The 26559-nt window shown below is 37.9% G+C and overlaps 2 protein-coding genes across 4 annotated transcripts in view; one reads left to right on the top strand and one right to left on the bottom strand.

Annotated features, from left to right (window-relative positions):
- The window catches only part of LOC145259156 (MBT domain-containing protein 1-like), a 498271-nt gene extending 485151 nt beyond the window's left edge, over positions 1 to 13120 (bottom strand). Inside the window, exon 1 of one of the 3 annotated variants that reach the window (XM_080116886.1) lies at positions 12999 to 13120. The gene's annotated coding sequence lies outside the window, so the exon portion shown is untranslated. The remainder of the gene's footprint in view (positions 1 to 12998) is intronic. The other 2 variants (XM_080116877.1, XM_080116884.1) reach the window with 2 other exon arrangements.
- LOC145259159 (WW domain-binding protein 4-like) overlaps positions 12173 to 26559 on the top strand; it is a gene marked incomplete in the record, with an annotated part of 109238 nt that continues 94851 nt past the window's right edge. The window contains 1 exon segment of the mRNA XM_080116887.1: positions 12173 to 12307. Within this exon segment, the coding sequence (XP_079973013.1) occupies positions 12258 to 12307 (50 nt within the window).

Here is a 26559-nt window from a genome sequence, read left to right as displayed (position 1 = left end):
GTTGAAACGTCGCAAACCTGGGAGATTCGAATTTTCTGAATTATAGAGGGTATCTCAGCACTAGAAACTGACCTCAGTGAAGCAGAAGGGAGGAGTTTTCTGTTAGTCCTCTGTATAATTGGTGTGTCAGTGAAGAGTATGACAGACGGGGTGGGGACCTGAGTAATGAGTTTGTGTGTAATCCGGGAAGAAGGGCTTGTCTGTGAAGGCCATAGGAGATTTTTGTTGGTGATGATTCGTTACGGACGGTGAAATAAGAAGTACATGAGGATTCCTAGGTTTATGCTGTTTTTTTGGGGGAAGAACGTTTCTCTGGTACCTAGAACGGACTAGCGATGCTTATGGTGAACGCCCTTGTTCCCACGTGCTACGGCTTAATAAAATGGTTTGCAATTCCCAGACTTGGAGATGTGTGTTTCCACCACGTAGCTGAGGCGGAAGACAGTAAAATCATGTATTACCATGGTGATTGGTGTATGATGAGAGGATGGAGATCGTTGACATGTAACGAACTGGCTGTAGGCCATGAGAATTTGAGGATTATGGCGACAGCTTTCTTCGTTATCCGGATGGATATAGGTGTTCCCTTTAGAAGGCAATGGGAATAGTTGAAAATGTATGTTCAGACCATACATTTTGATAAGATGATGGGGTAGGAGATGTAGCATTGGGAATCCCAGCTTAAATGCTATATAGGTAGTTTGTAGAAATAGTAAGTATATTTTCGATTCCCATCAGCGAATTTAGTGGGGTCACAAAAGGTACACGTACACGTCTCAAAGACTTTCAAGGCAAAAGAACTGTGTAAGGATAGGAACACACAAACCCACATAAGTAAGAACATTTATGTAAGAACACACAGACACTTTAAAAGTACTCTTCGAAGTAAAAGAATACAGTAAAAAGAAAATGATAATTAAATAAATAAATAAGTAATAAATAGAAGGACAGAAAACCCTTCATGTAATAGTTGTATTATTGTAGGTAGCTGCACATCCAACTCTATCGTTATCCTTCGAGCCATCTGTGTATATGTATGCATAGTCAGAGTAGCATAGCTTGATATTTTCAAGTTCTTCTTCAAATATGGCAGGATTTGTTTTTGATTTTTGATTTTCATTTAAGTTGAGTATTACATCTGGTTGTCTCATAGTGCATGGTGAGCTTTCGGATATTATAGAATGGTGGATATTTGTTATTGGAATTTGAGATTCTTCTATACTGGTTTCCATTCAAAGTCCGAAGGTTTTTATGGCTTTTTCTTTTCTGTTAAATAGGTTTCTATATTTGGGGTCAAAGGTACATTGATAAGCAGGGTTTGTTGGGCAAGACTTTAGTTTCAAGTAGTATTGTAAGCCAAGTTTTTCCTGTCTAAGCTTTAAGGGTGCTTCGTGGGCTTCTGCATATAGACTTTCTTTGGGGAATGTTTTATATGCTCCCAAGATTAGTCTTAGTCTCTTATGGTGAATAGGGTCAAGGATATTTATGTAGAAAGACCTTGCTGATCCATAAATGAAACAGCCATAATCCAGTTTCGAATGAATTAGAGTATAGTTTTATGAGTTACGAGTCTGTGTTGGCGACAACTCTTAATAATTGTAGTGCTTTGTGGCTTTTCTGCTTTAAATATCTCAGATGGGGAATAAAATTCAATTTTTTGTCAAAAATGATCCCTAGGTATTTATATTGATCAGTAATATTAATTTTTTTTGCCATCAAGTTTGAGGGTTGGATCATTGTGCATTTTTTCAATATTACAGGAGTGCATGCACTTCGTTTTTGACTCGGAAAATTTAAGCCCATTTTCTGTGGTCAACCGGTTTATTTTGTTTAGGTTCAGCTGCAACTGTCGCTCTATTGTTTGAACATTTTTTGATCTATAACAGATCAAGAAATCATCGACATATAAGGAGCAGTCGGTTCCAGGACTTGGGCATTTGGGTAATATTGTTAATCTTTATATTAAATAAAGTGACTGATAGTATGCTTCCTTGTGAGACCCCTTCCTCCTGGTTTTCGAGGTCAGAAAGGGTGGATCCTACACGGACCTTAAAGTTTCTGTCAGACAAAAAATCTTTTATTAATTTGAGTAGTCTTCCCTTTAGTCCAAGATTGTGTAGGTCTTTCATGATACCGTATCTCCACGTTATATCGTAGGCCTTTTCTAAATTGAAGAAAATGGTCGTTGTATGTTTCTTTTTTATGAATCCCTCTCTGATAAAGGTTTCTAAGCATACCAGGTTATCAATGATGCTTCTTTTATTTCGGAACCCACTTTGGAGGTTTGTAATCAGACCATTCGATTCAAGGTACCAAGTTAGTCTTTTGTTCACTATTCTTTTGAATGTTTTACATATGCAACTTGTTAATGCTATGGGTTGGTAGCTTTTGGGATCAGACTTAACTTTATCGGGTTTTGGGATGGGGATCACTGTTGCTTGTTTCCATATGTCAAGGAGTTCACCCCTGATCCAAATGTCGTTGAAGATGTTTTGGAGGTAGATTAAGGATTTTTGAGGTAGTTGTTTCAAGAACTCGTAGTGGATCTCATCTGGCCCTGTTGCAGTGTTGTGTGAACTGATTATGGCATCGATTAATTCAGATAGGGTGAAAGGTTTCTTCTACATTGTCTGAGTTGAAGTTTAGTTTGTTCCTTTCAGCATCTAGTTTGACTTTTTTTGAATTGTGCTTTATAATTTTCGCTAGAGGAGTTTTGTGAGAAGGTTTTTGCAAGTACATTTGCTATATCTTTTTTGCTAGTTATTTTTGTATTATCTTTTTATTGTTTTAGCGGTGTTGTTTAATTTTTACCAGCTATCTTTTTAACCATATTCCAGATTTGTTTTGTTTTGGTGTTAGAGTTCAGTTTGCTGATATAGACTCTCCATGACATTTTTTGGTCTCCTTAATTGTTCTATAGGCCTTTGCTCGGTCTTGTTTAAATTGGTCTAGATTGTGGGTAGTGCGACGACTTTTAAATTTTCGCAGTGCAGCTTTATGTAATCTTACTGCCTTTTGGCAATCTTCATTAAACCAAGGTCTTTTATATTTTTTGGATTTGGAGCCTTTGGGTATACATTCCCCAGTTATTGACATCAAAGTGAAGTGCTCCATAGAGTGCTCCGGTTCATCTTTGTCTATTAGTTTTGCATTGCATTGAGTTTTATATTCTTCCCAATTAGCTTTGTTTAGCTTCCATCTGAGGGAGGTTATCTTCAATCGAGATTGAGTTTTCAAGTATGATGGGAAAGTGATGGCTACCACATGAGTCATCATACATTTGCCAACTGTAATCCATTAATGTGGCTGGGTCGCATAGCAACAAATCAATGGCTGAGTATGTACCTGAGGTAGGGTGGAGGTATGTATTGGAGTTTTGGTTCATGAGGGACAGATTGTTATTGTTGATGATATTTTCTAGTTTTTTACCGTTTGGGTCTGTTTTATTGCTTCCCCATATGATGTTGTGGCTGTTGAAGTCTCCTAATAGGATGTATGGTTTAGGAAGTAGTCCTATTATTTTGTTGACTTCGGCTTCATTTATGGGGTCATGTGGTGGGATATACATGGAGCAAATGTTGATGGTTTTATGCAAAGTGGTTTTCACAGCAATTACTTGTAATGTAGTGTCTAGAGTTGTTTCGCTCTGAGGAATGTCGTTTCTAACTAGAATCGATACACCTCCGGAGACCCTCTGTCCAGTATTGTGTATAAAGTTGTATTGGTTGTAGTTATTTGAAATTTTGGCGAAGGATTCTTTATTAGTAGGTTCTATCACTATATATTTAGGGTAGGTAAGACTAGGGTAATTTCCTTGTTTTTGTATCTTGTGGTTCTGATCCGTCGTCTGAGTCAGAAATGTCCGAGACATCAGAGTGGGTTCTTTTTTTTATTTTCTCCATATTATTATTTTTATTTTAATTCACTGTCTCTGGGCTCCGCCACCCTCCACGGAGTCCAATTTTTATTGGGAATTTACCAAGGGGGAGTTCCCATTCACCTTGGTTGAGACGGGTATACCTTAGCCAGTATACTCATATTTTGGGCTAATTTCCTCGCGGCTACTCATCTTTATGTTCTGGAACGTTTGTTTCTATTTTAGTCCAAGACAAATCCGATATGTATGGAGTAAGCTTTTGGTTCTCAAATATGATTGACCCTCAGCCACCGCTTTCCACCATATTTTTGGGTATATTTGTTAGTGGGTTTGATATGGGTTTGGGATGGGAATATTAGTGGTTACTTGCAAGCTTGGTATGGGTTATATATGGTGGGGCTTGACATGACCAGCCGATTGATCTAATTGAGCTCCTCCGACTGCCCGTCTAGCCTAGTACAAGGCCAAAGTGGACTATTGTGCCCAATACTTTTATTTTTCCTAGGTATCAGGTGCTCAGCCACCAGGCATCACGCATCGCCACCCACGGCCAACAGGTGGCCCCATTGAGGGACATTTACTCTCTGCAGGGGGTAATCGGTGTATTCTAATGCCCCATCGACGTGGTTGGAAGTGGGGAAGGAAAAAGAAAGGAAAGGGGAGGGGAGGAGGGAGGGGGCTGCTGTTTTTGTTTTTGTTTTTGCAGAACATAATTAAGTTTCACTAGAGGAGAATAGAAAACAAAGACCGAAAGTCGATGTAGATGCATTTTGTCTCAGGAAGCCAATAGACAGCCTGATCTGGTAGCACCAGCATAGTAGGAGTAAACGATAACAACATTCAGAGGAGACTACTTGCAGAGAGACCTTTAACGAAGCTTTCACCATAGCGGTCAACATTAAATTGGTTTCCAAACATTTACAGGACATTCAAACAAAAAAAATGGAAGTAAACAAAATTTTTGCACCATCATGTGGGCAGTCTGAAAAAATAAAACATGAAAATAGACCGCATGAAATGTCAGAAAAGAGTGTTTCTGTTGTGGAGCAACACACGAAGCAAGTAAGTGCCCTTTTAGATATGCCATGTGTCGCTACTGTAAAAGACGAGGGCACATAGCGGATAAATACTTCAAATTAAACATGAAAAAGAAACCCGCCAATAGGGTAGAAAAGAAAAAAAAATTTGGTGAGGTAAATAGAAGTGGAAGGCACAGACTCAGATAATTTCGAGAAAGTTTATACCATAAATAGAATCAGAGCACCACTTGAAAGAGTGGACCCCTATTGTGTAGATATCAACATTTGTGACAAGAGGGTTTCTATGGAGATAGATACAGGAGCATCTGTAACGATAATGGGACTGAAAACATGGAAGAAAATAAGCAATAAAAAGTTATTGGAGCCCACAAAAGTACGTCTTAAGTCTTATACGGGAAATTGTATTCAGGTGATTGGACAAACGAAAAGTCCCATGCAGTTGGACAGTCATCGGGTGGAATTACCGTTAATTGTGGTAGAGGGGGATTCACCCACACTCCTGAGCAGAAACTGGCTGCAACACATGAGATTGCCATGGAAAGAGATTTTCAAGATGCAAACAGTGAAGGAGGCAGACCAAGAAAAACTGGAAGAAATATTAGCAAAGCATAAGGTTGTGTTCGATGGGAAGTTGGGTCAAGTGAAAGGAACATATGCCAGTTTGTATGTAGATCCAGAGGCAAAACCCAGGTATTTCAAACCAAGGTCAGTACCCTATATGCTAAAGAAGAAAATAGAAGATGAATTAGGGAGACTGCAAAAAGAAGGAACTGTAGTACTTACCAACAAAACAAACGCCCACGTGTTTGTGCCTTGTGTAGGCATGCGCGACAACGAAACTTGGGTTTTTATAAGCGGAAGTCTCGAGGTTGTCAGGAATCTCTTGGCGCATGCGCAAGAGGAGGGATTGAAAGAGTGGTATAAAAGGCAGGTCGAGTGAGAAGGTTGTTGTTGTTGTCATTGGACGTTACAGTGACGCGTGCATTAGCAGTTGATTAAGAAGTTGTTTTTTTTGTGTCAAGTCGTGCACCTCGGTGAAGGTGAAGGTCATATAAGTTGTGCACCTCGGTGAAGGTGAAGGTCATAAGCTATTTTGGCGATTTCGTTTTGTCTCTTTTCCTGGACAATTATGGCTGGGGCAAAGTTTGATTTAAAACTGATACCCGAATTCGACGGATCCACTTCTGTTGTCGACTGGGTCGAAAGGGTTGAGCTGACCTGCAACCTCTGTGAAGTAAAGGGGGTGCATACCATGATTCCCCTGAGATTGGCTGGAGGCGCCCTGAGTGTGTATCAGCAACTTAGTGCCGTGGAGAAGGCTGATGTTACCTCTATAAAAAATGCTTTATACAAGGCATTTGCCATGGATCCCTGCACAGCCTACGAAACATTTGCCTCTAGGAAGCTCATGCCAGGAGAAACCGTGGACGTCTTCTTCGCGGAGCTGAAGAAACATGCAGTTCTATTTGGCAATGGAGTGTCAGAGCAGACACTGGCGTATGCGTTTGTGGCCGGCCTTCCCACCCATGTTAAGCAACTGTTGAGGGCTTCCACCAGCATATCTGTAACGCCCATGGAACATTTGTTGGAATGTGCTTGAGCCATTATCAGAGATGAGGAGGACCTGAGGGAACCGGTTGTAATGATGGCGCAGGCAGCCAAGACTAATGCTGAAAAGAGTCCCAGTTTGAGACCCACGACCAATGGGAGATGTTTCTGCTGCGGCCAGCGAGGCCATTTCGTAAGAAGTTGTACTAACAAGGGGCGGGGGCGCCCGCGCTGTTTCCAATGTGGTAGTTATGGACATTTATCCCAAAATTGTGTGGGAAATTCATCAGGGGGCAGGACGTCAACGCCGCCCTGTTCCCCGGACAAGATTTAATTGAGGCGCAACCGACAATAAATGTGTACGTGGACCAAGTGCCTTGTTCAGCTCTTCTCGACTCCGGGTGCTCACACACCATCATGAGTGCCAAGTTGTGTCGAAACTAGACAAAGCAGAACATCAAAGTAACCACAATAGGTGGCAATACGCAAGCAGGCTGTGGAGCCGGAACTGTCAAAGTCCACACAGACTCTGGTGTGGCCGCATACATTAATGTGCTGGTGATGCGAGGGGATTTGCTGGGATTCGATGTACTGTTGGGATATGATGCTATTAAGGCACTGGGGGGAGTTGTTATCGGAAGAGATGGGACTGTGCGGTTTTTGGAAACCCCAGTGTGTGCTGCAGTTCACATTGATCGGCATGATTTTAAGGTGGACTACGACCATCACCAAAAAGCATGGACTGCATCGTGGAAGTGGACAGAAGGAAGGGTGCCAACCGAACTCAAGAATAGCATTGCAGAGTACTCGATGCCCGACAAGGCCCGTAATGAATACGAGAAGGAGCTTGAGGCATGGATCCAGGATGGATGGCTGATCCTCTACCCCAACAAGCTGGGACCACCCAAGGGTTTGATTCCCTTAATCACGGTAGTCCAGCATAACAAATCAAAAGTTTGTCCGGTGCTGGACTATCATGAACTCAATAGATACATTGAGACGTACACTGCCGATGCTGATGTGTGCACCAGTAAGCTGAGAGAATGGTGCCAAAAGGGCTCCAATGTGTCTATAGTAGACTTGCGGAAGGCTTATTTGCAGGTGCAAGTGGAAGAGACATTGCGGCTGTTCCAGACAGTGTGGTTCCGGGGTCAGAGATACTGCCTTACTCAACTTGGCTTTGGGCTGAATGTGGCACCGCAAATCATGAAGACCATTGTAAATGCAGTGTTGTCCCAGGAAAAGACCACTGAGGACGCAACATCGGCCTATATTGACGATGTGTATGCCAATGAAGATATACACTCTGCGTCGCACGTCAGAGAAAAGTTAGCTCAATTCGGGTTGGAGTGCAAGGATCCTGAACGTCTGAGGGATGGAGCACGGGTATTAGGATTGGACGTCTGCGGGAAAGACGGTACCTTACGATGGAGGTGTGGCAGTGAGATTCCAAACATCCCTGATGTTATTACGCGGTGGACTATTTTTTCCTTGTGTGGGAAACTTATTGGTCACTTACCAGCATGTGGCTGGCTTCGAGCAGCTGTGGGTGTCATCAAACGCAGGGCAAGTTTAGTAACTACAGGTTGGGATGATGTATCTGATGATGCTCTTCTAACTCTGATGACGACGGAAACCCTAGAGAGAGTTGACAAGGAGGACCCTGCCCGTGGAGAATGGTGTGTCGATTGGGACACTGTGAATGTGTGGGTTGACGCTAGTTCTTTGGCATTGGGAGTGTTATTGAAGCAACGTGGAAATGTAATTGAAGACGCGTGCTGGCTGCGACCCGTGAATGATGCTAAACACATCAACCTGGCAGAACTGGATGCTGTTGCGAAGGGTTTAAATCTGGCACTGCAATGGCAGTCAAAGAAGTTGCACTTGTACACGGATTCTCTCTGCGTCTACCACTGGGTGTCCGACACTCTTTCGAGACGAACGAGAGTCCGCACTAAGGCAGCCAGTGAGATGTCAATCCGGCGGAGGCTAAACACCCTGAAGAGTCTAGTATCAGAGTATGACCTGTTGGTGAGTGTAACGCTCGTGGCATCACACTGTAATCGTGCAGACCAACTAACCCATGTGCCTCACATACCGTGTTAGGATAAAGGATATTGACACTGTCCAGCCAATCGACGAGGAGAGTCATGACAAATACAAGGTAGGGAATCCAGTTTGGGTAAGACCCCCTGGAAACTGGTGCACCACCAAGTTTAAGCAAGGACGAATATCTGGAGTGATCAGCCAGCAGTCGGTCTTTGTTGATGGAACCCCACGCCATGTTCGCGATCTTCGCCCAGCTAATGAAGTACATCCCACAACTACAGAGAGCGATGAATTATCAGATGATGAGCTGCTGATAAGTGAGGTCACCGAGCAAGAGAGTGGTAGTTGTAGTTCGTCTGATCAGGCAGGATCAGAACCAGAACCAGAACCACACCCAGAACCAGAACCAGAACCTGAATCCGAGATTGTAAATACCACCCTTCGCAGAAGCCAGCGAACTAAGAGGCCAGCCCCGGAGTGCCCTCTATGTGATCAGCAGATCGGGTGGGAGTGTAGTACTTACCAACAAAACAAACCCCCACGTGTTTGTGCCTTGTGTAGGCATGCGCGACAACAAAACTTGGGTTTTTATAAGCGGAAGTCTCGAGGTTGTCAGGAATCTCCGGGCGCATGCGCAAGAAGAGGGATTGAGAGAGTGGTATAAAAGGCAGGTCGAGTGAGAAGGTTGTTGTTGTTGTTGTTGTCATTGGACGTTACAGTGACGCGTGTGTTAGCAGTTGATTAAGAAGTTGTTTTTTTTGTGTCAAGTTGCGCACCTCGGTGAAGGTGAAGGTCATATAAGTTGTGCATCTCGTGAACGTGAAGGTCATAGGAACAATTTCACCAGTTGAATTCTCTGAATGGGCTACACCAATAGTATTTATTTTAAAAGCAGATCAGTCTGTACGCATTTGTGGTGATTATAAAGTGACAATTAATCCAGTCACTAAATTGGATAATTATCCAATACCAAAAACGGAAGATCTATCTGTGACATTAGGAGAAGGTGAATCTTATACCAAGCTAGATTTAAGCCAAGCTTACCAGCAATTATTGCTGGATGAAAAATCAAGAAAATTAACAATTATTAATACTCATAAAGGCCTTTTCATGTACAACAGATTATGCTATGGATTGAAATCAACCCCAGGAATATTTCAAAGAACTATGGAAAACATTTTGCAGGGCATTGGAAACGTAATTATTAGAATTGATGACATTCTACTGGCAGGTAAAACCAGAAAAGAACGCTTACAGACCCTGGAAGAAGTTTTGAACAAGCTGGAAAAATGTGGAATTCGACTAAACCGAGAAAAATGGAAATTTTTAGTGCCTGAGGTATTATATCTAGGCCATATAGTAAACAGGGAAGGAATAAAACCTGCAGAAGAAAAAGTGAAAGCCATCAACGAGGCCCAACGCCCAACATCAGTAAAGGAGCTACAAGCTTTTCTGGGTATGATAAATTACTATGCTCAATACATTCCGAACATTTCAAATATTCTGGCTCCTTTGTATCAGTTATTGAAGAAGGAATACAAATGAGAGTGGATGTCAAAACAAGAAGGAGCACGGGAGGAAGCAAAAGAACAATTAAATTCTTCAAAAGTGTTGGTGCACTTCGACCCAAACAAAGCAGTGACAGTGGCATGTGATGCTCCCCCCCCCCATATGAGGTAGGCGCTGTACTATCGCACATCATGGAGGATCTGAAAGACCCATAGCTTTTGTATCAAGGACCCTTGCACCAGCAGAAATAATCATGCCCAAATTGACAAGGAAATGTTGGCAGTAGTTTTTGGGGTGCAAAATGGAAGGCCATTCATATTATATACTGACCATAAACCGCTCTTGGGATATTTTAAAGAAAATAAGAAAATCCCAGAGATCAGTTCAGTGAGAATTCAATGTTGGGCAGTAATCCTATCCGCATATACATACCAACTAGAATATATGGAAGGAAGGAAAAATGGAAATGCAGATGGGTTGAGTAGGTTGCCTACAACACTGGAAGAAGTGCCCATTCCAGAGGAGAACATCATGCTGCTAGAATACCTGGATCAAACTCATGTTACATACTAAGAAATTGCAAGGTGGACAAAAAAGGACAAACTCCTAAAGCAGGTGCTGGACTATGTAAAAAATGGGTGGTCAGAGAAGTGTCCTACTACAGAAGATTGGCAGACTTACTTCAATAGAAGATATGAATTGGGAACTGTGGAGGAATGCTTACTTTGGGGAAACCGAGTAGTAGTACCCATACAAGGGTGGAAAGGACTCTTCAAGGCACTCCATGATGGACATCCAGGAATTGTAAAAATGAAAAGGCTAAGTAGAATTTAAGGTGAGGAATTGCTATGAGTGTCAGCAAACCAATCCAATTCCAGCAACCACACCTTTGCATCCTTGGGAAATCCCTGAAGAGGAGTGGTCTAGACTGCACATAAATTATGCAGGCCCATTTAAAGGTCATGTTTCTGGTGATAGTGGACGCTTTCAGCAAATGGTTAGATGTCTAACGTTTTCTTTTATAGTTAGTACAAATATATTTTTATGTAAATTCATGGTTAGATGGTTAGATGTCTAACGTTTTCTTTTATAGTTAGTACAAATATATTTTTATGTAAATTCATTGAAAAAATAGCTAAAACTTAAAAGCATTAAAACTTTTGAAGCCCAAACTGCATATGTAGCAGCCGACACTCACTACAATCACAGGCAGAAACTAATTCTCACGATGAGATTTGAAATCCATTTCCTCCTGTCTAATCACAAGCCAGCTCTCAATCACGTGACCGAGTACATAAAAGGCGAAATCATAAACTCTCTCTCTCACTCACTGGCTTTAGCAGCAGACATTAGCCTGGGGCGAAAGCCCTAGGTTGCACGTGAGTATTACAAGCTAACAATGGCTCTTTTCAAACTCCGATTTGTTATCACGTGCGGTACCCAAATGAACATTCTAAAGAACACACACACACACGACAACACGTGAACACACTTATGTCTTTGCCCTTTCTTTCTCCTTTAATCAGCTTCTTCTGTTTCGACAATTACTAGCCATAAACACATGTAAACGGAACTGAACTATTCTTTCCTTCAACCAGCCGGCATGATATTAAATCTATTTTTACACAAGAACGCTTCAACCTACTAACCTGTTTCTCTCTTGAACACTCTACTAATGAAGATAACAAATAAAGTTTGTTTATTAATATAGAATGAAACTCCATTGCGTTGTCTCATTTCTATAAATACTTGGTTGTAGCATTTTCACTGATAACTTTCAAAATTGATATATTTGTAAAATAGTGACGAAAAAGCCAAAATTTAAAATAGCCTACACAATACTTGAAGACCAAACTTAAAAAATTAATTATAACGTTTTCTTGAACAATTAACATCAAATATTTTCATAAAAAATTCAGAAAAAAAGCTAGAATTGAAGTAACATTTTCAAAAAGGCCAAACTACCGCCAAGTTTGCAGGAAAAGGCTAATCTGGCAACACCGACAAAAAATCCAGCAGCATACCGGAAGTTGTTATAAAGAAGCCTCGCGCACACATTAAAACAATATATATATATATATATATATATATATATATATATATATATATATATATATATATATATATATATTTATATAAAAAATAAATAGTTTTCTTTTTAATCAAATTGTAGAGAAAAATTATGTTGGCTTTAAAAATGGCGATAATAATAAGATAATCGTATAATTTAGTTTATGTCGGCTTTTTATTTTCTTTGTATACTTCCGGTATCTGCAGGCAGCATGTAAGTAAATTTTTAATTTGTTTTTCTAAAATCCTGCATTATTTACTAAATCATATTTACTAAACCATATTATGCAAGACGAGAAGTGTTTTTTTTTTTTCTTTTGTTAAAGTCATTTTATGTTTTAATTATTTTTTCACAAAAGATCTTTCCTACACGGGTTATTTTGATGTGTAAAAACATCATTAATTAATTTAAAGGAAACTGTTTATTTCATTCAACAAGGATTTGTTTTACAATCCAGAGAGATGCGAAAGAGTGGTCAAAATTAAAAAAAAAAAAAAAAACGTTGGGTCTATATTACTGTACACATAGATTCGAAAAAGTTGTCAAAAAACAAATATATAACAAATAAATGTTATCAAAGGCAAGCTGGATATATTTTTCGTGTTTTTTATTCAATGTATGCTTTTCGAGCTTTTCGTTTTATTCACTGTATGCTTTTCGAGCTGAATAAACAAACATGTTAATGTTTATTCAGCTCGAAAAGCATACAGTGTTTACCGATGTATTTGAAAATTCAAGATGGCGCCTGACTCTCTCTTTAACACGGTAAGTTTGGAAAAAAGTGTTATAAATAAAAAACTAGACAAAATACTGTTAAAAACTCGCTCAATATATGTTACCGTGACATAGGTTTACATATATTCGGTGGATTTTTAACATTTGTGGTAAATAATACATAGCTTACCTGAGTGTAGCTGCCGGAGGTGAGGATGGTCTTCCAACAATCAAGAAGAACAATAGCATTGTGGTTATTTATGCTAATAGAGTAAGGTAAATTGTTATAAAAACCTTCCTCCTTTGTGAAGAGTCTTCATTATTCTTTTTATGTTACTGTGGTTACAAGACCTGAGAAGAAGGTCGCGAAGAAGATTGTATTTTTTTCGCAACCTCACTTCAGGTTAGCTACTCTTAGTTATATGACTTCTTTTTTTTCCAACACATTTTAAATTTTTTATAACACCGTTTCCCAAACTTACCGTGTTAAAGAGAGTCAGGCGCCATCTTGAATTTTCCAATACATCGGTAAACACTGTATGTTTTTCGAGCTGAATAAACATGTTATATTGAATAAAAACACGAAAAATATATCCAGTTAGGTAGAAAAGTAACTTATCTTGCCTTTGATAACATTTATTTGTTATATATTAGTTTTTTAACAACTTTTTCGGATCTGTGTACAGTAATACAAACCCGCAGTGGCTTTTGTGTAGGTTTCTAAGTATTTTGTTTTATTTTTAAGTCGTTTTCAAACTTCAGATATTTAGGTGTCAGAGCTCGCCGTCGTCTTTCCTGTTCGCACCTATCGATAGACACTATGTTTTTCGAACCACGTGAGTAAAAACACTAAAAATTTATCCAGATAGGTAGAACAGTAACTTAGGGTACTCACGTGGTTCGAAAAACGGTAATCGTGAAGAAAGACAGAGCCTGTTTCCTCCGTTTGACTATAGGTGGCGTTACTGTCTGTCCACCCAGCTACGGAAGCACAAAATGTGCCACCCGTGAAATAAAAATAAATGTTTTTGTTATATTTTAATTTTAAACATGTTTTTTTTTTTCTTTTTGCAAACATATTTAAGTTTGGGTTTTTTTCCTCAAACATATTTACCTTTTTTTTTTTTGTTTTTGCAAACATATTTAAGTTTTATTTTTCCAAACATTTACGTGGCTTGTTTTTTTTTTCAAACATTTAAGGGTTTTTTTTTTTTTGCAAGCATAAACTAAATATTTTTGAAATATTTTTCTTTTTGAAAAGTTTGCTTATGCACTTATTGTACCGCGCTATTTTTAAATTGTAGTTTCAAGTAAGATTCAGGTTTTACAATATCCTTTTTCATATATATATATATATATATATATATAACTACTCGCGGAAAAGGTAAAATAAGTGCAGAAAAGTAAGAAAAAAGGGAGGGGTCCATAAAAAAAAGATTAAAAAAAAAAAACGTTGATTTTTTTTTTTTTTTTTTTTTTTTAAATCATAAGAGCGTAAAAAATACTCGCGGAAAAACGGTTGTACCCATAAATATGTTTAAAAGAAAAATATAGCAAAAACATTTAGTTTATGGTTGCAAAAAAACACAAAAAAAACGTAAATGTTTGAAAATAAACAAGCATCAAAACGTAAATGTTTGAAAAAAATAAAACTTATATGTTTGCAAAAACAAAAAAAAACGTAAACATGTTTGAAAAAAAAAATAAAACTTAAATATGTTTGCAAAAAAAAACAAAACAAAAAAAAAACGTTTAAAATTAAAATATGACCAAAACATTTATTTTTATTTCAAGGGTGGCATTATATACATTTTGTGCTTCCGTAACGGGGTGGACAGACAGTAACGCCACCTATAGTCAAACCGAGGAAACAGGCTCTCTCTTTCTTCACGATTACCCGAAAAACATAGTGTCTAGGTGCGAACAGGAAAGACGACGGCGAGCTCTGACACCTAAATATCTGAAGTTTGAAAACGACTTAAAAATAAAACAAAATACTTAGAAACCTACACAAAAGGGTATTCCGGCATAAAGCTCGAGACAATAGTCTCTAACCCCCTTTCACAACAAAAGGAACCAATTTCCCTATACACCGCTTTTGGTTACTATGGGAACAGCTAATTTTTGTGATGATTCGATTTTTAATAATAAACACATTTTATTTTATTTTAAATATTAATATTTATTTTTAATAATAAACTACACTGATTAATATCCCAAAAACTACTTTTTTGTGACAAATTTAAATGCGCTTGCTTGCATGTATAGAAATGGCCACCACCGATAACAAAGAATTACATTGCTTAATATGAATACTGAGAATACTCCAAAAAACACAGGTCAGCTGCTGCAGGTATAACATCATCAACAATTTTCTCCATAAGTGCAGCAGAACGCGTACGATTTTTCGATTAATTAGCGGCAAGGATACTAATAATTTGTGCGGGTTTTCAGATCGAATAATAATTAAAAAAAAAAAAAAAATCAACAATAATAATAAAAAAAAATCAACAATAATAAAAAAAATCAACAATAATAAAAAACAAAATAGATTTTATTGGTTTATTCCTCGAATCACAAAAATTAATAAATAAAAAATCCTGTATATTGTAGGCTACAATAAATGTTTGAAGCCAAATCTTTCAGCAAAAAAGGCCAAATTCAAAGACAAAACCACATTTTTTAGATAAAAAAGGCCAAAAAAGTCAAATTTTAACTTTTTCTTTAATAATTACTATTAAACAATTATTGTTTTACTTTTAAAATGTCCTGTATATTGTTTATTATTAAAAATCGAATCATCACAAAAATTAACTGTTCCCATAGTAACCAAAAGCGGTGTATAGGGAAATTAGTTCCTTTTGTTGTGAAAGGGGGTTAGAGACTATTGTCTCGAGCTTTATGCCGGAATACCCACAAAAGCTACTGCTATATTTAATGTTTTTTTTTTTTTTTTTTTTACCGACCCTTCAGCATTCACCTTTAATTTGTCGACTTCCACACGTTTTCGGGTACGCTGAGAACGAATATCGCATTTATTTTTTGCGCAAACAAGTACTTATCCATATTTGAAGATATTCAGTATCCAACGTAATCACTATCATTTTACTGGCGGCCATATTGTTTCCCATTTCGGAAAAAAAGGCCAAAAAAAAAAAAAAAGAGCCAAAAGGGCCAAAACATGGCCCCTAAAACCGACTTCAATTTTTTCACTTTCTTAATTTTATTAGTACGCTACAACAAAACACCGACATTCTAATTTGGTTTTTTAAGGGTATTCGAGGTTGCTGACAACGAATCTTATAAACCCCGTCACATATTTACCATTTGCATGGTATGAACCCCTGGGCCCTGGGACTACTTTGTGCCATTTTACCACCTTTGTTTACGCTACGCGCGATCGGTTTCTTACTGAAATGCGCGTAGTCACCTGACGTTTCACAAGGTGCATGAATACATGGCGGACATTTTAAAAGACAAGAAATATTTTTTCTAAAATAAAGTTTTCACCTCATTTAATAGTAAAAAATAATGCTGTCAGTAAGTTTTCACGAGCGGTTTATAAAAACATATTTTTGTTTTTCGTTCATTTTTGAGGGGGGTATTCAGTTAAAGAACTTGTGTAGTTTAACAGGTGCTTCTGTAGGTGCGTCAGAAATTTCGTGAAAAATAGTGAATAATTCCACCCCCATCTTTCCAAGCTTATAACTCCTCGAAAAATGCAATTGAAGCCCTAATTTTTTTTTTCAATTAAAGGAGCAAGGACCAAGGTTTCATTAAAAAAAAAAAAAAATTTTTTTTTTTTTTTTCTTTTTCGGACTTTACAGGTAAATTTCTAAAATACACTACTTTTTTCGGTTTTAAATTTGAATATATTATTTATTAACCTTTTCTCTTCAATTTGTGATATAACACTGGTGAGTAAATTAATTATTTACTTTTATAATAGATATTTCAAAATGGGAGGCGTGAATTATTCGACCCCCTGTCTTTCCAAGCTTATAACTACTCGAAAAATGTAATTCAAGCCTTAATTTTTTTTTTCAATTAAAGGAGCAAGGACCAAGGTTTCATTAAAAAAAACAAACAAAAAAAAGACAAACAACGTGGTTAAAAAAAAAAAAGGTTTTAAACTTCGAACTTTACAGGTAAATTTCTAAAAAACACTACTTTTTTTTGGTTTTAAATTTGAATATATTATTTATTGAACTTTTCTCTTCAATTTGTGATATATAAAACTTTGAGTAAATTAATTATTTACTTTTTAATAGACACTTGAAAATGGGGGGGGGGCGTGAATTAAAAAAAAAAAAACGTTTGTCTAAAATATTATATTCAGTTTATTGGAAAGAGCATAAAATTTCACATTGACCCTGAAAATATCGTAAAAATAGAATCAATAGAAAAATTTTGATAGATTTTTAAAGTTTAAAAATTGAAAAATATTGAGTTCGTAAAATACATTACTGTTTTTTAAAAAGTAAAAAAAAAATATTTATATTACTTTTAATAGAAATAGTTTATTTTGGAAGTATAATCCATAAAGAAAATAAACAACCCACTTTTAAAAGAGAAATTACGAGTTTTTTATATTTTATGCGCAGTTTCATGTTAGGGGGTGCCAAAAATTCCTACAAAAATTCTGATACACCTAGTGCTTCTGCAATTTAATTAATCATTTTCCCGTAAGTAATGCACCAACATTTACTGAGTAGAATACTGTTTAACATTTCACAGAAATTCTGTTTACATTTGGGGGTGGGCGGTGGAGGTGCGGGGGCGGGTGTGTTGGATGGCCAAATGAAATGTGAAATGGTATTCTACTTGGTAAATGTCGGCGCGTTACTTACGGAAAAATGGTAATTAAACTGCAGAAACGCCTGTTATTCTAGTTCTATAATTGAATACCCCCCTCCCCCCCAAAAAAAAGAATGAAAAACAAAAATATTTTTGTAAACTGCTCGTGAAAACTTAATTTTTTTAGATTAATTAGGAGTTAATACCATTCAAACAGTAAATTGGCGATTTGGTTTGATTGATTAGGTTTGATTATCATATTTGTGGCCAGTGACCTTAAAAAAAACAAACTAGAGAGATCGGTGTTCTGTTGTAGTGAAAAGGTAATATTTACCTTTTAATTTATTTTACTCTAAATACTGTTGTCTTTTGTGGTCTTTACATCTATCCTTTCCCTCAAGATTTCTTGGAATTTACCCCTTCTCTCCAATAAATATTACCCTTTCTACAAAAACTCTATAAAGTGTTGATCCTAATGCATGAGTCAATGTTTATCATTTGTTAAAGACAATCTATCCATACCATACAAAATGCAATATCTGCAAAATATATTTAAACTAGCGGGGGTACCCGGCGTTGCCCGAGTGTTTGTTTCCGGGACGGGGGGGCGGAGTTTTAAAAAATGTTATGGTAGGTAAGTAGGAAGGATCAAACCCGGAGTCATGAGTAAAAGTAGGAAAATAAAGCGTGAAAAAAAACAAAAAAAAACATCTGCAACGTTAACAGTTCGGCCACCAAGAAAAGCCCATTCCAGTTGTTTAGGGAAAAAAAAAAAAAAAAAACGACTACGGTAGGTCGGCGCGAACGTGAAAATATAATGTGAATTGTCCAGCACGCTAACCACTACGCCACAGAGCACTGCAGCTTAGTTTAGTGATTTTAAATAACTTCACATGAAAGAACTACGAAGCCAAACCGGTGTTCTCTTCTCAACTGTTCCTTGTGAACGATCCCCAAACGGTGTTGAGTGGTGGCAGGGGGAGGAGGAATTTATTAGAGAGAAAATATTTTACCACTTCCATTGATCTTAACCGATTTTGGCCGTGACTTCTCAGCAGAAAAAGTATAGAAATCTAAGATTATCGAGGAATTTGAGAAACAATAAGCCTATAACACACCTCAGATATTGTTCTGCCGTTTGTGCATATTATATTTGCATGAAATATCTTGATTTTTAATCCTATTAAGGTCAAAATCAGACGGGGGGAAAAAATGAGTTCATTTTATTTATATAGAGATTATTTTGTTTTTAAATTGACAAAGACTATCTTATTGAATTGTTTAAGAAATTACTTAACACAATATGAACATTTGAGAAGTTTGGGAGCATTAGGATGATTGTTTTTATCAATCTTTCACTGAATTACCACGCGTACAAAAAAAAATGATAAACTTCACAGTAGGCTAGAAACCCTCAAAAATGTTTTTTGAGAACTTAAACAGTCATAGTAGATGCTATAAAAAAATATGAAAATTGAAGAGGACATATTTTCTCTAGACTGACCATAAACTATGACCATAAACTACATAGGTAAAAAATTGATGTTTTCTACCAGTTATGAGGTTAAAATAATTAAATATTTGGATTCTACAGTCCCTAAATGCCCTTTCCTACCAAACTTCAGAAATATTGAATAATTGAAAGTATTTTATTTTTAATTTTATAAAACACTGAAATTCTGTGACGTTTTGGGCATAAATTTAGAAGCAAAATATGCACATTTTACCCCCACCCCCACCCCAATCCAAACGGTAAGGTTTAGATTCAAATTATTTGGCAAATTTTCCTACCTCATGAAGGGAAATATTTGTGCCAAATTTCAATTAATTCGGTCTTGGTGGGTGTAATGGCCTGGTGAATTGACATGGAATGACCCAGTCTTAAAAATATTTTTTTTCCAAATTTTTTTTTTTTTATCTGAAAGTTAAGTTTGTAATCCATTAGATTAATGTGAAAAAAGAAAAAAAAAAGGTGTACATTGTGGAATTTAGAGGTGGGGGGGGGGGAAATTTCCTAAATGTCCGCTCTTTTAGAATCTCAGTGCATTTTCATAACAAACAAGGAGTTTTTATTCTATCACTAGCAGAGGTATCCGATGATGGTGCCCGGTATTAAACAACATTAAATCCCTTTAAAAAATGGGTGAAAGTGTGCTGGTTGACCACTGGAAGACTTACCTTTAAGAATTTGGGATTAAATTGTTAGTTAAATTAGTTACAAAACACCTTCCCCTCCTCATGTTGAATAAAAGATTTCTAAATAATTAACCTAAAAGCAAAATACGTTCGAGAACAAATACCCAACTTCTTAAAGGTAGTCAACCAGCACAGATTTACCAAAAAATGAAGTTAAACAAAAAACGAAAAGAAACTGAGACATGTGCATGCGATTATGTTTTTCCTAAACGGTTCACTTCTTGTAAGTAAAAAAAATACCCATGCTAAAAGCAAACAGGCCAGCCCGATGACAATCATTACTCACGACTAGTTCATCAGTTGATAAATTTACAGAAAAAAAACAATGAACTTTGTGCTGGCAGTGAAAATGTGTTGAATCTGCCCCACGTTAAAAAAACGGACAGATCTGTGATTGAGGATGGTTACACCGACAGAGACTGGGCGTTATTCATCAACGCATGGATCCAGTACAAACAAATGTGCAGTTTAACCAACCCTGTGGATATACACAATGAGTTAAGAATGGCTTGCTCAAACGATGTAAACAGACTTTAGTTTGACCTAGTAGGGCCCGAAGCTCTCAATATAGCCACAGAAGAACAGCTCCTACTGCATATACGACTCCTTGTGGTGAAAGGTCTACATCAAGAGGTGGATAGACATAAATGAGACAGCAAGAAGGTGAGGGGCCTGCACAGATTTTAGCAAAGCAAGGTTTTGCAATCTTCTGTCCACTGTCCTAATGAGAGCTGCAACAGACTATAAACTATTCAGAGGATAGCTGGCCAACTCAGCTGAACTTCCAAATACAGAATACCAGTGCAAGCTGTTGGCTGAAGCCAATATTTTGACAACAAAAATTCCACAGACTCCTGCCTCACTTGCAAAGTAGCCTGAATGAGCATTCGATGTTTGGCTCAATGAGTTCCAAGAAGAAATCAACTCAGAAGGAGGAGGAACCCAGACCCCCCTCAAAATAAACCATGAAAAGTGTGGGAGGACATCACATCCCAACAGGCTAAAAGGGAACTGATGCCATAATTGTGGAATTACTGGACACTTACAAAAAGTGTGTTGAAAACCAGAGAGGTCAACAATGGAGTCGACGACTAATTCAACACGACACCAGTCAAAAATACTTAGCATCAGAGGAGGAAGACCAACGTTTTGTGAGTGAAAACAGAAATTAGCAGCAATACGACATCTTATATGGAGCAGAGGTGGATTCAAAAGCCCCCCCCCCTCAAATTGCCACTCTCTGTAAAAGTGTCTTTGATACCGGAGTTCCATACTGAATTTGGACGTGCCTTAGATAAGGGATTTGCCATTGAATACACCATATCCAAGTTGTTGCGAATATTGGTGCTCAAACATGTTAGAGAAATACTGGAAGTATTGGGATGCACTAGCGATGTTCTAATACCAACTACCCATAGGATATGTGGAATCATGGACGACCTACTACACGTTAAGGGAATAATTTTTATGTGTATTAAGTTGGCCTTAAACCTGACAAGTCATTTACGTATCTGAGAACACGTTGGTATTTTACTTATCCGAGTCAGCACTGAAGGATTTGGAGTTAATCCCTTGCGACTTCCCATACCAGATATCGAAAGCTGACATGTCAATCTCAAATAACGGGATAGCACCATGTGGATGTCTCCAAAGATAAACGGTTCCAAATAAACCTACAAGAATCCTGTTTACCCCTATTGGAAATGATAAGGAACGTTTGAAACAATGGTTATGGGAGCACTTCAAATCAAGTGCATTCAGTACCTGCCCCCATCAACCATTACAAATGATGTCAGGGAGACCACTTGATATAATGTTTGCTCCGGGAGCACACACACATTCCTGTCTCCCGTCATTAGAAAAAGGTGAAGAAAGATTTACATAGGGATGTTGCATTGGGCATCATCGAACCAGTACTAGCAGGTACACCTACAGTCTGGTATTTGAGGATGGTGGTTGCACCAAAGAAGGATAGATCACCAAGAAAGATTGTGGACCGACATAAATTGAATGCCGCAATGAAACCCATTACACTCCATCCCCAGGTGTTTGTTATGTCCGCACAAACCAAATTAGATGCATGGAACGGATATCACAGTTTACTGCTCTCCCTAATGGCCTGAGACGCAGCCACATTCATAAGAGTGGGGCCGTTATCAGTACCTTAGAGCACCCAAAGGTTTCCACACCTCTGGAGATGGGTACACTCACCGGTTTGACGATATTATGATAGACATGCCCTGAAGGACTTGTTGCATTCTCTTGGATAAAACTATGGAATCTGTTTTCTGGCACACAGTGGACTATATCTAAAAATGGAATCTTTTTTTTACACAGTGATCACCACTTATCAAGGCCCGGAAGCCACTCAGGGATAAGGGTTATTGCAAGTACATTACGTTAGTGTGGAGATTTGATGAAGTGTTTACTTAAGGGGGCGGTTCATTAGGAATTTGTTAACGTTGGACTTGAACACCTCCAAGTTGTAGTCCGGTGGGAAGCAGGCAGACGGAACAGAGTTCCACAGGCGTGCAGTTCTAAGAAAGAAGCTTTGTTCATAGAATCCGCGTTTTGATTTAGGCACAGATATAGAGTGGGGGAAATTTTTCACAGTAGATTCAGCTAGACAGGTGTTTTTCGTGAAAGATTGGCGAGGGGGGGACCAGAGATTGGAGTTCAGACGAGCACCTGCCATGGAAATAACGATAAAACAAGGATAGGCTCGCAACGTCTCTTCTGTGGGAGAGAGGTTGCAGGGTAGAGAAAAGGGCATCCCCCACTAAGCCACGAAGTCTATTTTGTACTCTGTCAAGGCAGGATAGGCTGTTTTTAGCAGCTCCTGCCCAGATATGGCAACAGTATTCTATCCTTGGATGTACTTGGCTTTTATATAGATAGAGAATCGTCTTCAATCCCGATAAGTTTCAATTTGCAAGCGACGAAGTTGAATTTGCCAGTTTTTTAATAACTGCTGATGGCATACAGCCAACTAAAAAAATGATTGAAGCCATGCTCAACTTCCCAATGCTGATAAAAATCACAGGCCAATAACATGTTCCCCTTTCTAGAATTGCTGCACGTGAAGGACCACAAATTCTATTCAGATACTACCCTGAATGAGCTTTTTGAAGAGTCAAAAAAAAAAACATTGTTTAGAAAATCGAGGAGGGGTCAAAACATTCTAAATAAACAGGGAAACTTGCCTCAGTGAATTAGAGCAAAGTTGGCATTGCGTATTTTCTGTTTCAGAAACACTGCCAATGCCCAATGGAATTAGGACCACTGGAAAATGATTTTCGCTGGATCTCATCTTACAAAGGATGTAGAATCTTGCTACTCTCCCATCAAGGGAGAAACTCTGGCATTGATATACGGATTATAGTCTTGTAGGGTGTTCATAAAGAACCTTCACTTGTTTTCTTTCAAAGAACAGTCATTAATGTACAACTCATGCAGATCAGTACCAACTGGATTTCCCATCCCATCACGCAGGCGCAGTGTCATTTGTGCGTTGGACACGACAGCAACCAGTTCGTCATACACTACTCAGCAGATCGAGGGTGCTAAGCAAGCATCAATTACATCTGCGTACACACATGACCCCACTGAAAGTTCAGCAATTCTGACCGATGGCAGACCAACTATATTTTTTGGAAGGGATACCTATAAATACCAAAGCTGAAGAGGCACTGCGCTCTGCCCATTAAAAGGTGAATGGGATGTTGGCTAATGCTACAGACAACGATTATTTTGGCCTGGTCTAGACGCTAGTATCTGACAAACAAGGGCACAATGTCAAAAATGGAATTCAATCATCGTGTCCCAACCGAGAGAACTACTAATGCCACCTTCACCTTTAAACCCAAAATTCCGATTCCAAAAAACTGTCACAGACCTACTGGATATGCATGAGTAGAATTACATGGTATATACGGACCGATGCACCGGCTGGATTGAAGTTGTCTTGTTACCATCAGGGAATGTTGCAGCAGTATGTGATACATTGAGGGGTTAGTTCTGCACATATGGTGCACAGGAGATATCATCCGATGGAGGACCACCATTCGAGTATAAGTCATTCCTGGGAGACATAAAGAGACATATATCATCCGCACATTATCCCCAAAGTAATGGCCGAGCCAAATTGGCCGTAAAAACAGCCAAAAGAATGCTCATAGACTGCACTGATGGCTACGGCCTCCTACACCACAATCAGGCAGCACAGGGGATGATGACAGATAGGAACACGCCCTACCTCGGATTATCACCAGCCGAGATGTTATATGGTCGAACAATAAGAGATCACCTCCCTATACTTTGCAAGAAGCACCGGATTCATAATCGTTGGACAGAAACCAAAGAATTGAGATAAAGGGCAATGGCAAAAAGGCATGTGCTAAACAAAGAACAGTACAATATGCACAGCCATCCACTCCAACTGCTTGAGGTCAGCGAATCTGTTCCGGTGTAGAATCAGGAGGGACCATATCCGTAACGATGAACAAAAACTGGGAGAGTTGTTGAGACCATAGGTATAGACAATAACGGATATGGTTGGATGAAAGTGGCAGGATCACACTACGCAATCATCGTTTCCTCCAGAAGATCCAACCTGTCATGGATACATCAGATCCTTCACCCCTTTAACCACCTCCCCAAAGGCCAAGAGTGGAGGACAGCATATTTCCGTATGAGATACATGAGATGATGAAAGTGGAAAAGACAGATGATAACGTAGTGATGGCAAACAACACATCTGACGCAGATATGGAGGTGGATAACAAAAACCCGATTAGGCACAAACCAACGAGCCTGATCCCATGATGCAGCATGAAAGTAACATGACCACCAAGACCATTATCCCTAGAAATGTGAGGACCAACTCACAACTACACAAAACTTTTCCAACAAGTGACCATAAAGCACTAGTGTTGCAGTCATAAGGTAGGGAGGCATGAGGATGACCAATGAGATGGATCAGAAAAAAATGGAACATCGGTCATCATGCAGTGTTATAAATTCAGCACTAGTCTCAGACTCAGTAGACTTTTTAAGTCCACTTTACACACGATAGATTAATCAATCAATTCTATCGGAACACAACAGAAAAACAAAATTGGAAGAGAAAAATTATTATCAATGTATGGTGATAATCATTATTTTTAAATTCTTTCCACATCCAAAAAATTTTTATTTTATATATTAAATGATGCAAAAAAAAATAATATCAAGGGATTGTATAAATCTTATCTAGTTAAAAAAAACTAAAAAATTGGATATCATTTATTTAGTAAAAAGGCTATAAGTTATTATACATGTAATTTAGCAAAAGATCACAAAAAATTTATAAAATTGATTTACCACTAACACAGCTATCACCCTCTTTGCCAGAAATAACCTGAGATAAAAAACAAGAACTTACCTTCTAGAGGGTCTCTCTGTACATTTTGTTCATTTTGCTAAATTAAGGTGGGCTAATCTAGCTGGTGTTTCAGGCCAGGTAGTTATGTCGTTTGTAGACATGTTAGTTTGAGAAAAAAAAGCATGCATAAATAGTTTGATAATCAATTGTTCAATTTCCATTAACTGGCATAATAATATTTTATAACTTCTGCCAACTCCAGAGAGTTCATATTTCTTTGTCAATCATATTGCTGATTAGACGACGAAAGAGAACTATAATTATAACAATACACATGAACGATAAAATGCTTTGGATAATCACAGATTTCAAGGAGGTTCTGCTAAAATCGACATATTTTAAAAACCAAAGTACTTTAAATCCTCAAAATACCACCGTTTTGTTCGGAAATTAATATACTTTCAAATGAATTAATAAATGCACGTTATATATTTTAAGAGTTTAAAGTAAATAAAGTGATAAAAATGTTAACCTCATAAAACGGCGTTTTCAGTAAGATTTTGTAATGACCCCCACCCCCTCATTTGTAAATGCTCGAACTGCATTGGTATTAAGAATTTTTTCATGAAATTTGGAAACTAACTAGAAGAGATGTCACTTTTAATAGTTTGGGGTGTCTTAAATACTTTTGACCACTCATTTTTTTTTTTTTGTTGTGTTAAAAAAAAAAGGACTTCAACATGACGAGTATTGAACATTTGAAAAAAAAATTTCCTTGAGGACCCACTGTTAAATAATTCAATAATTTTTGTGTTCGTTACAACTACTTTCAACCGAGTCGTTGTTTGTTTCATTCACCACACTCTTTTCTTCTACCTCTTCTTTTACACACGTCCGTTCGTTTTAGTGACTAAAATTGTCTCTCCTCCCGCTTTCCTTTCCTCGTTATTTATGGAACCAGGATACGAGATTCTCCGAGATTCGCCAAGACTTTTTTCCACATAAAAGCCTGCGGGCGCCATCTTGATTCTCATTTTGTGCTCTGCAGGCACAAACGTGCAGCCGCTTTAACGTAAATGCTCGAACTGCATTGGTATTAAGAATTTTTTCATGAAATTTGGAAACTAACTAGAAGAGATGTCACTTTTAATAGTTTGGGGTGTCTTAAATACTTTTGACCACTCATTTTTTTTTTTTTGTTGTGTTAAAAAAAAAAGGACTTCAACATGACGAGTATTGAACATTTGAAAAAAAAATTTCCTTGAGGACCCACTGTTAAATAATTCAATAATTTTTGTGTTCGTTACAACTACTTTCAACCGAGTCGTTGTTTGTTTCATTCACCACACTCTTTTCTTCTACCTCTTCTTTTACACACGTCCGTTCGTTTTAGTGA

This window comes from Euprymna scolopes, chromosome 34, assembly GCF_053919585.1.
Source record: "Euprymna scolopes isolate OS-2025 chromosome 34, ASM5391958v1, whole genome shotgun sequence".
In the NCBI taxonomy this organism is placed as follows: Eukaryota; Metazoa; Mollusca; class Cephalopoda; order Sepiida; family Sepiolidae; genus Euprymna; species Euprymna scolopes.
Note: the sequence above shows the minus strand (reverse complement) of the source record. Positions and strands in the feature narration are given on the sequence as shown.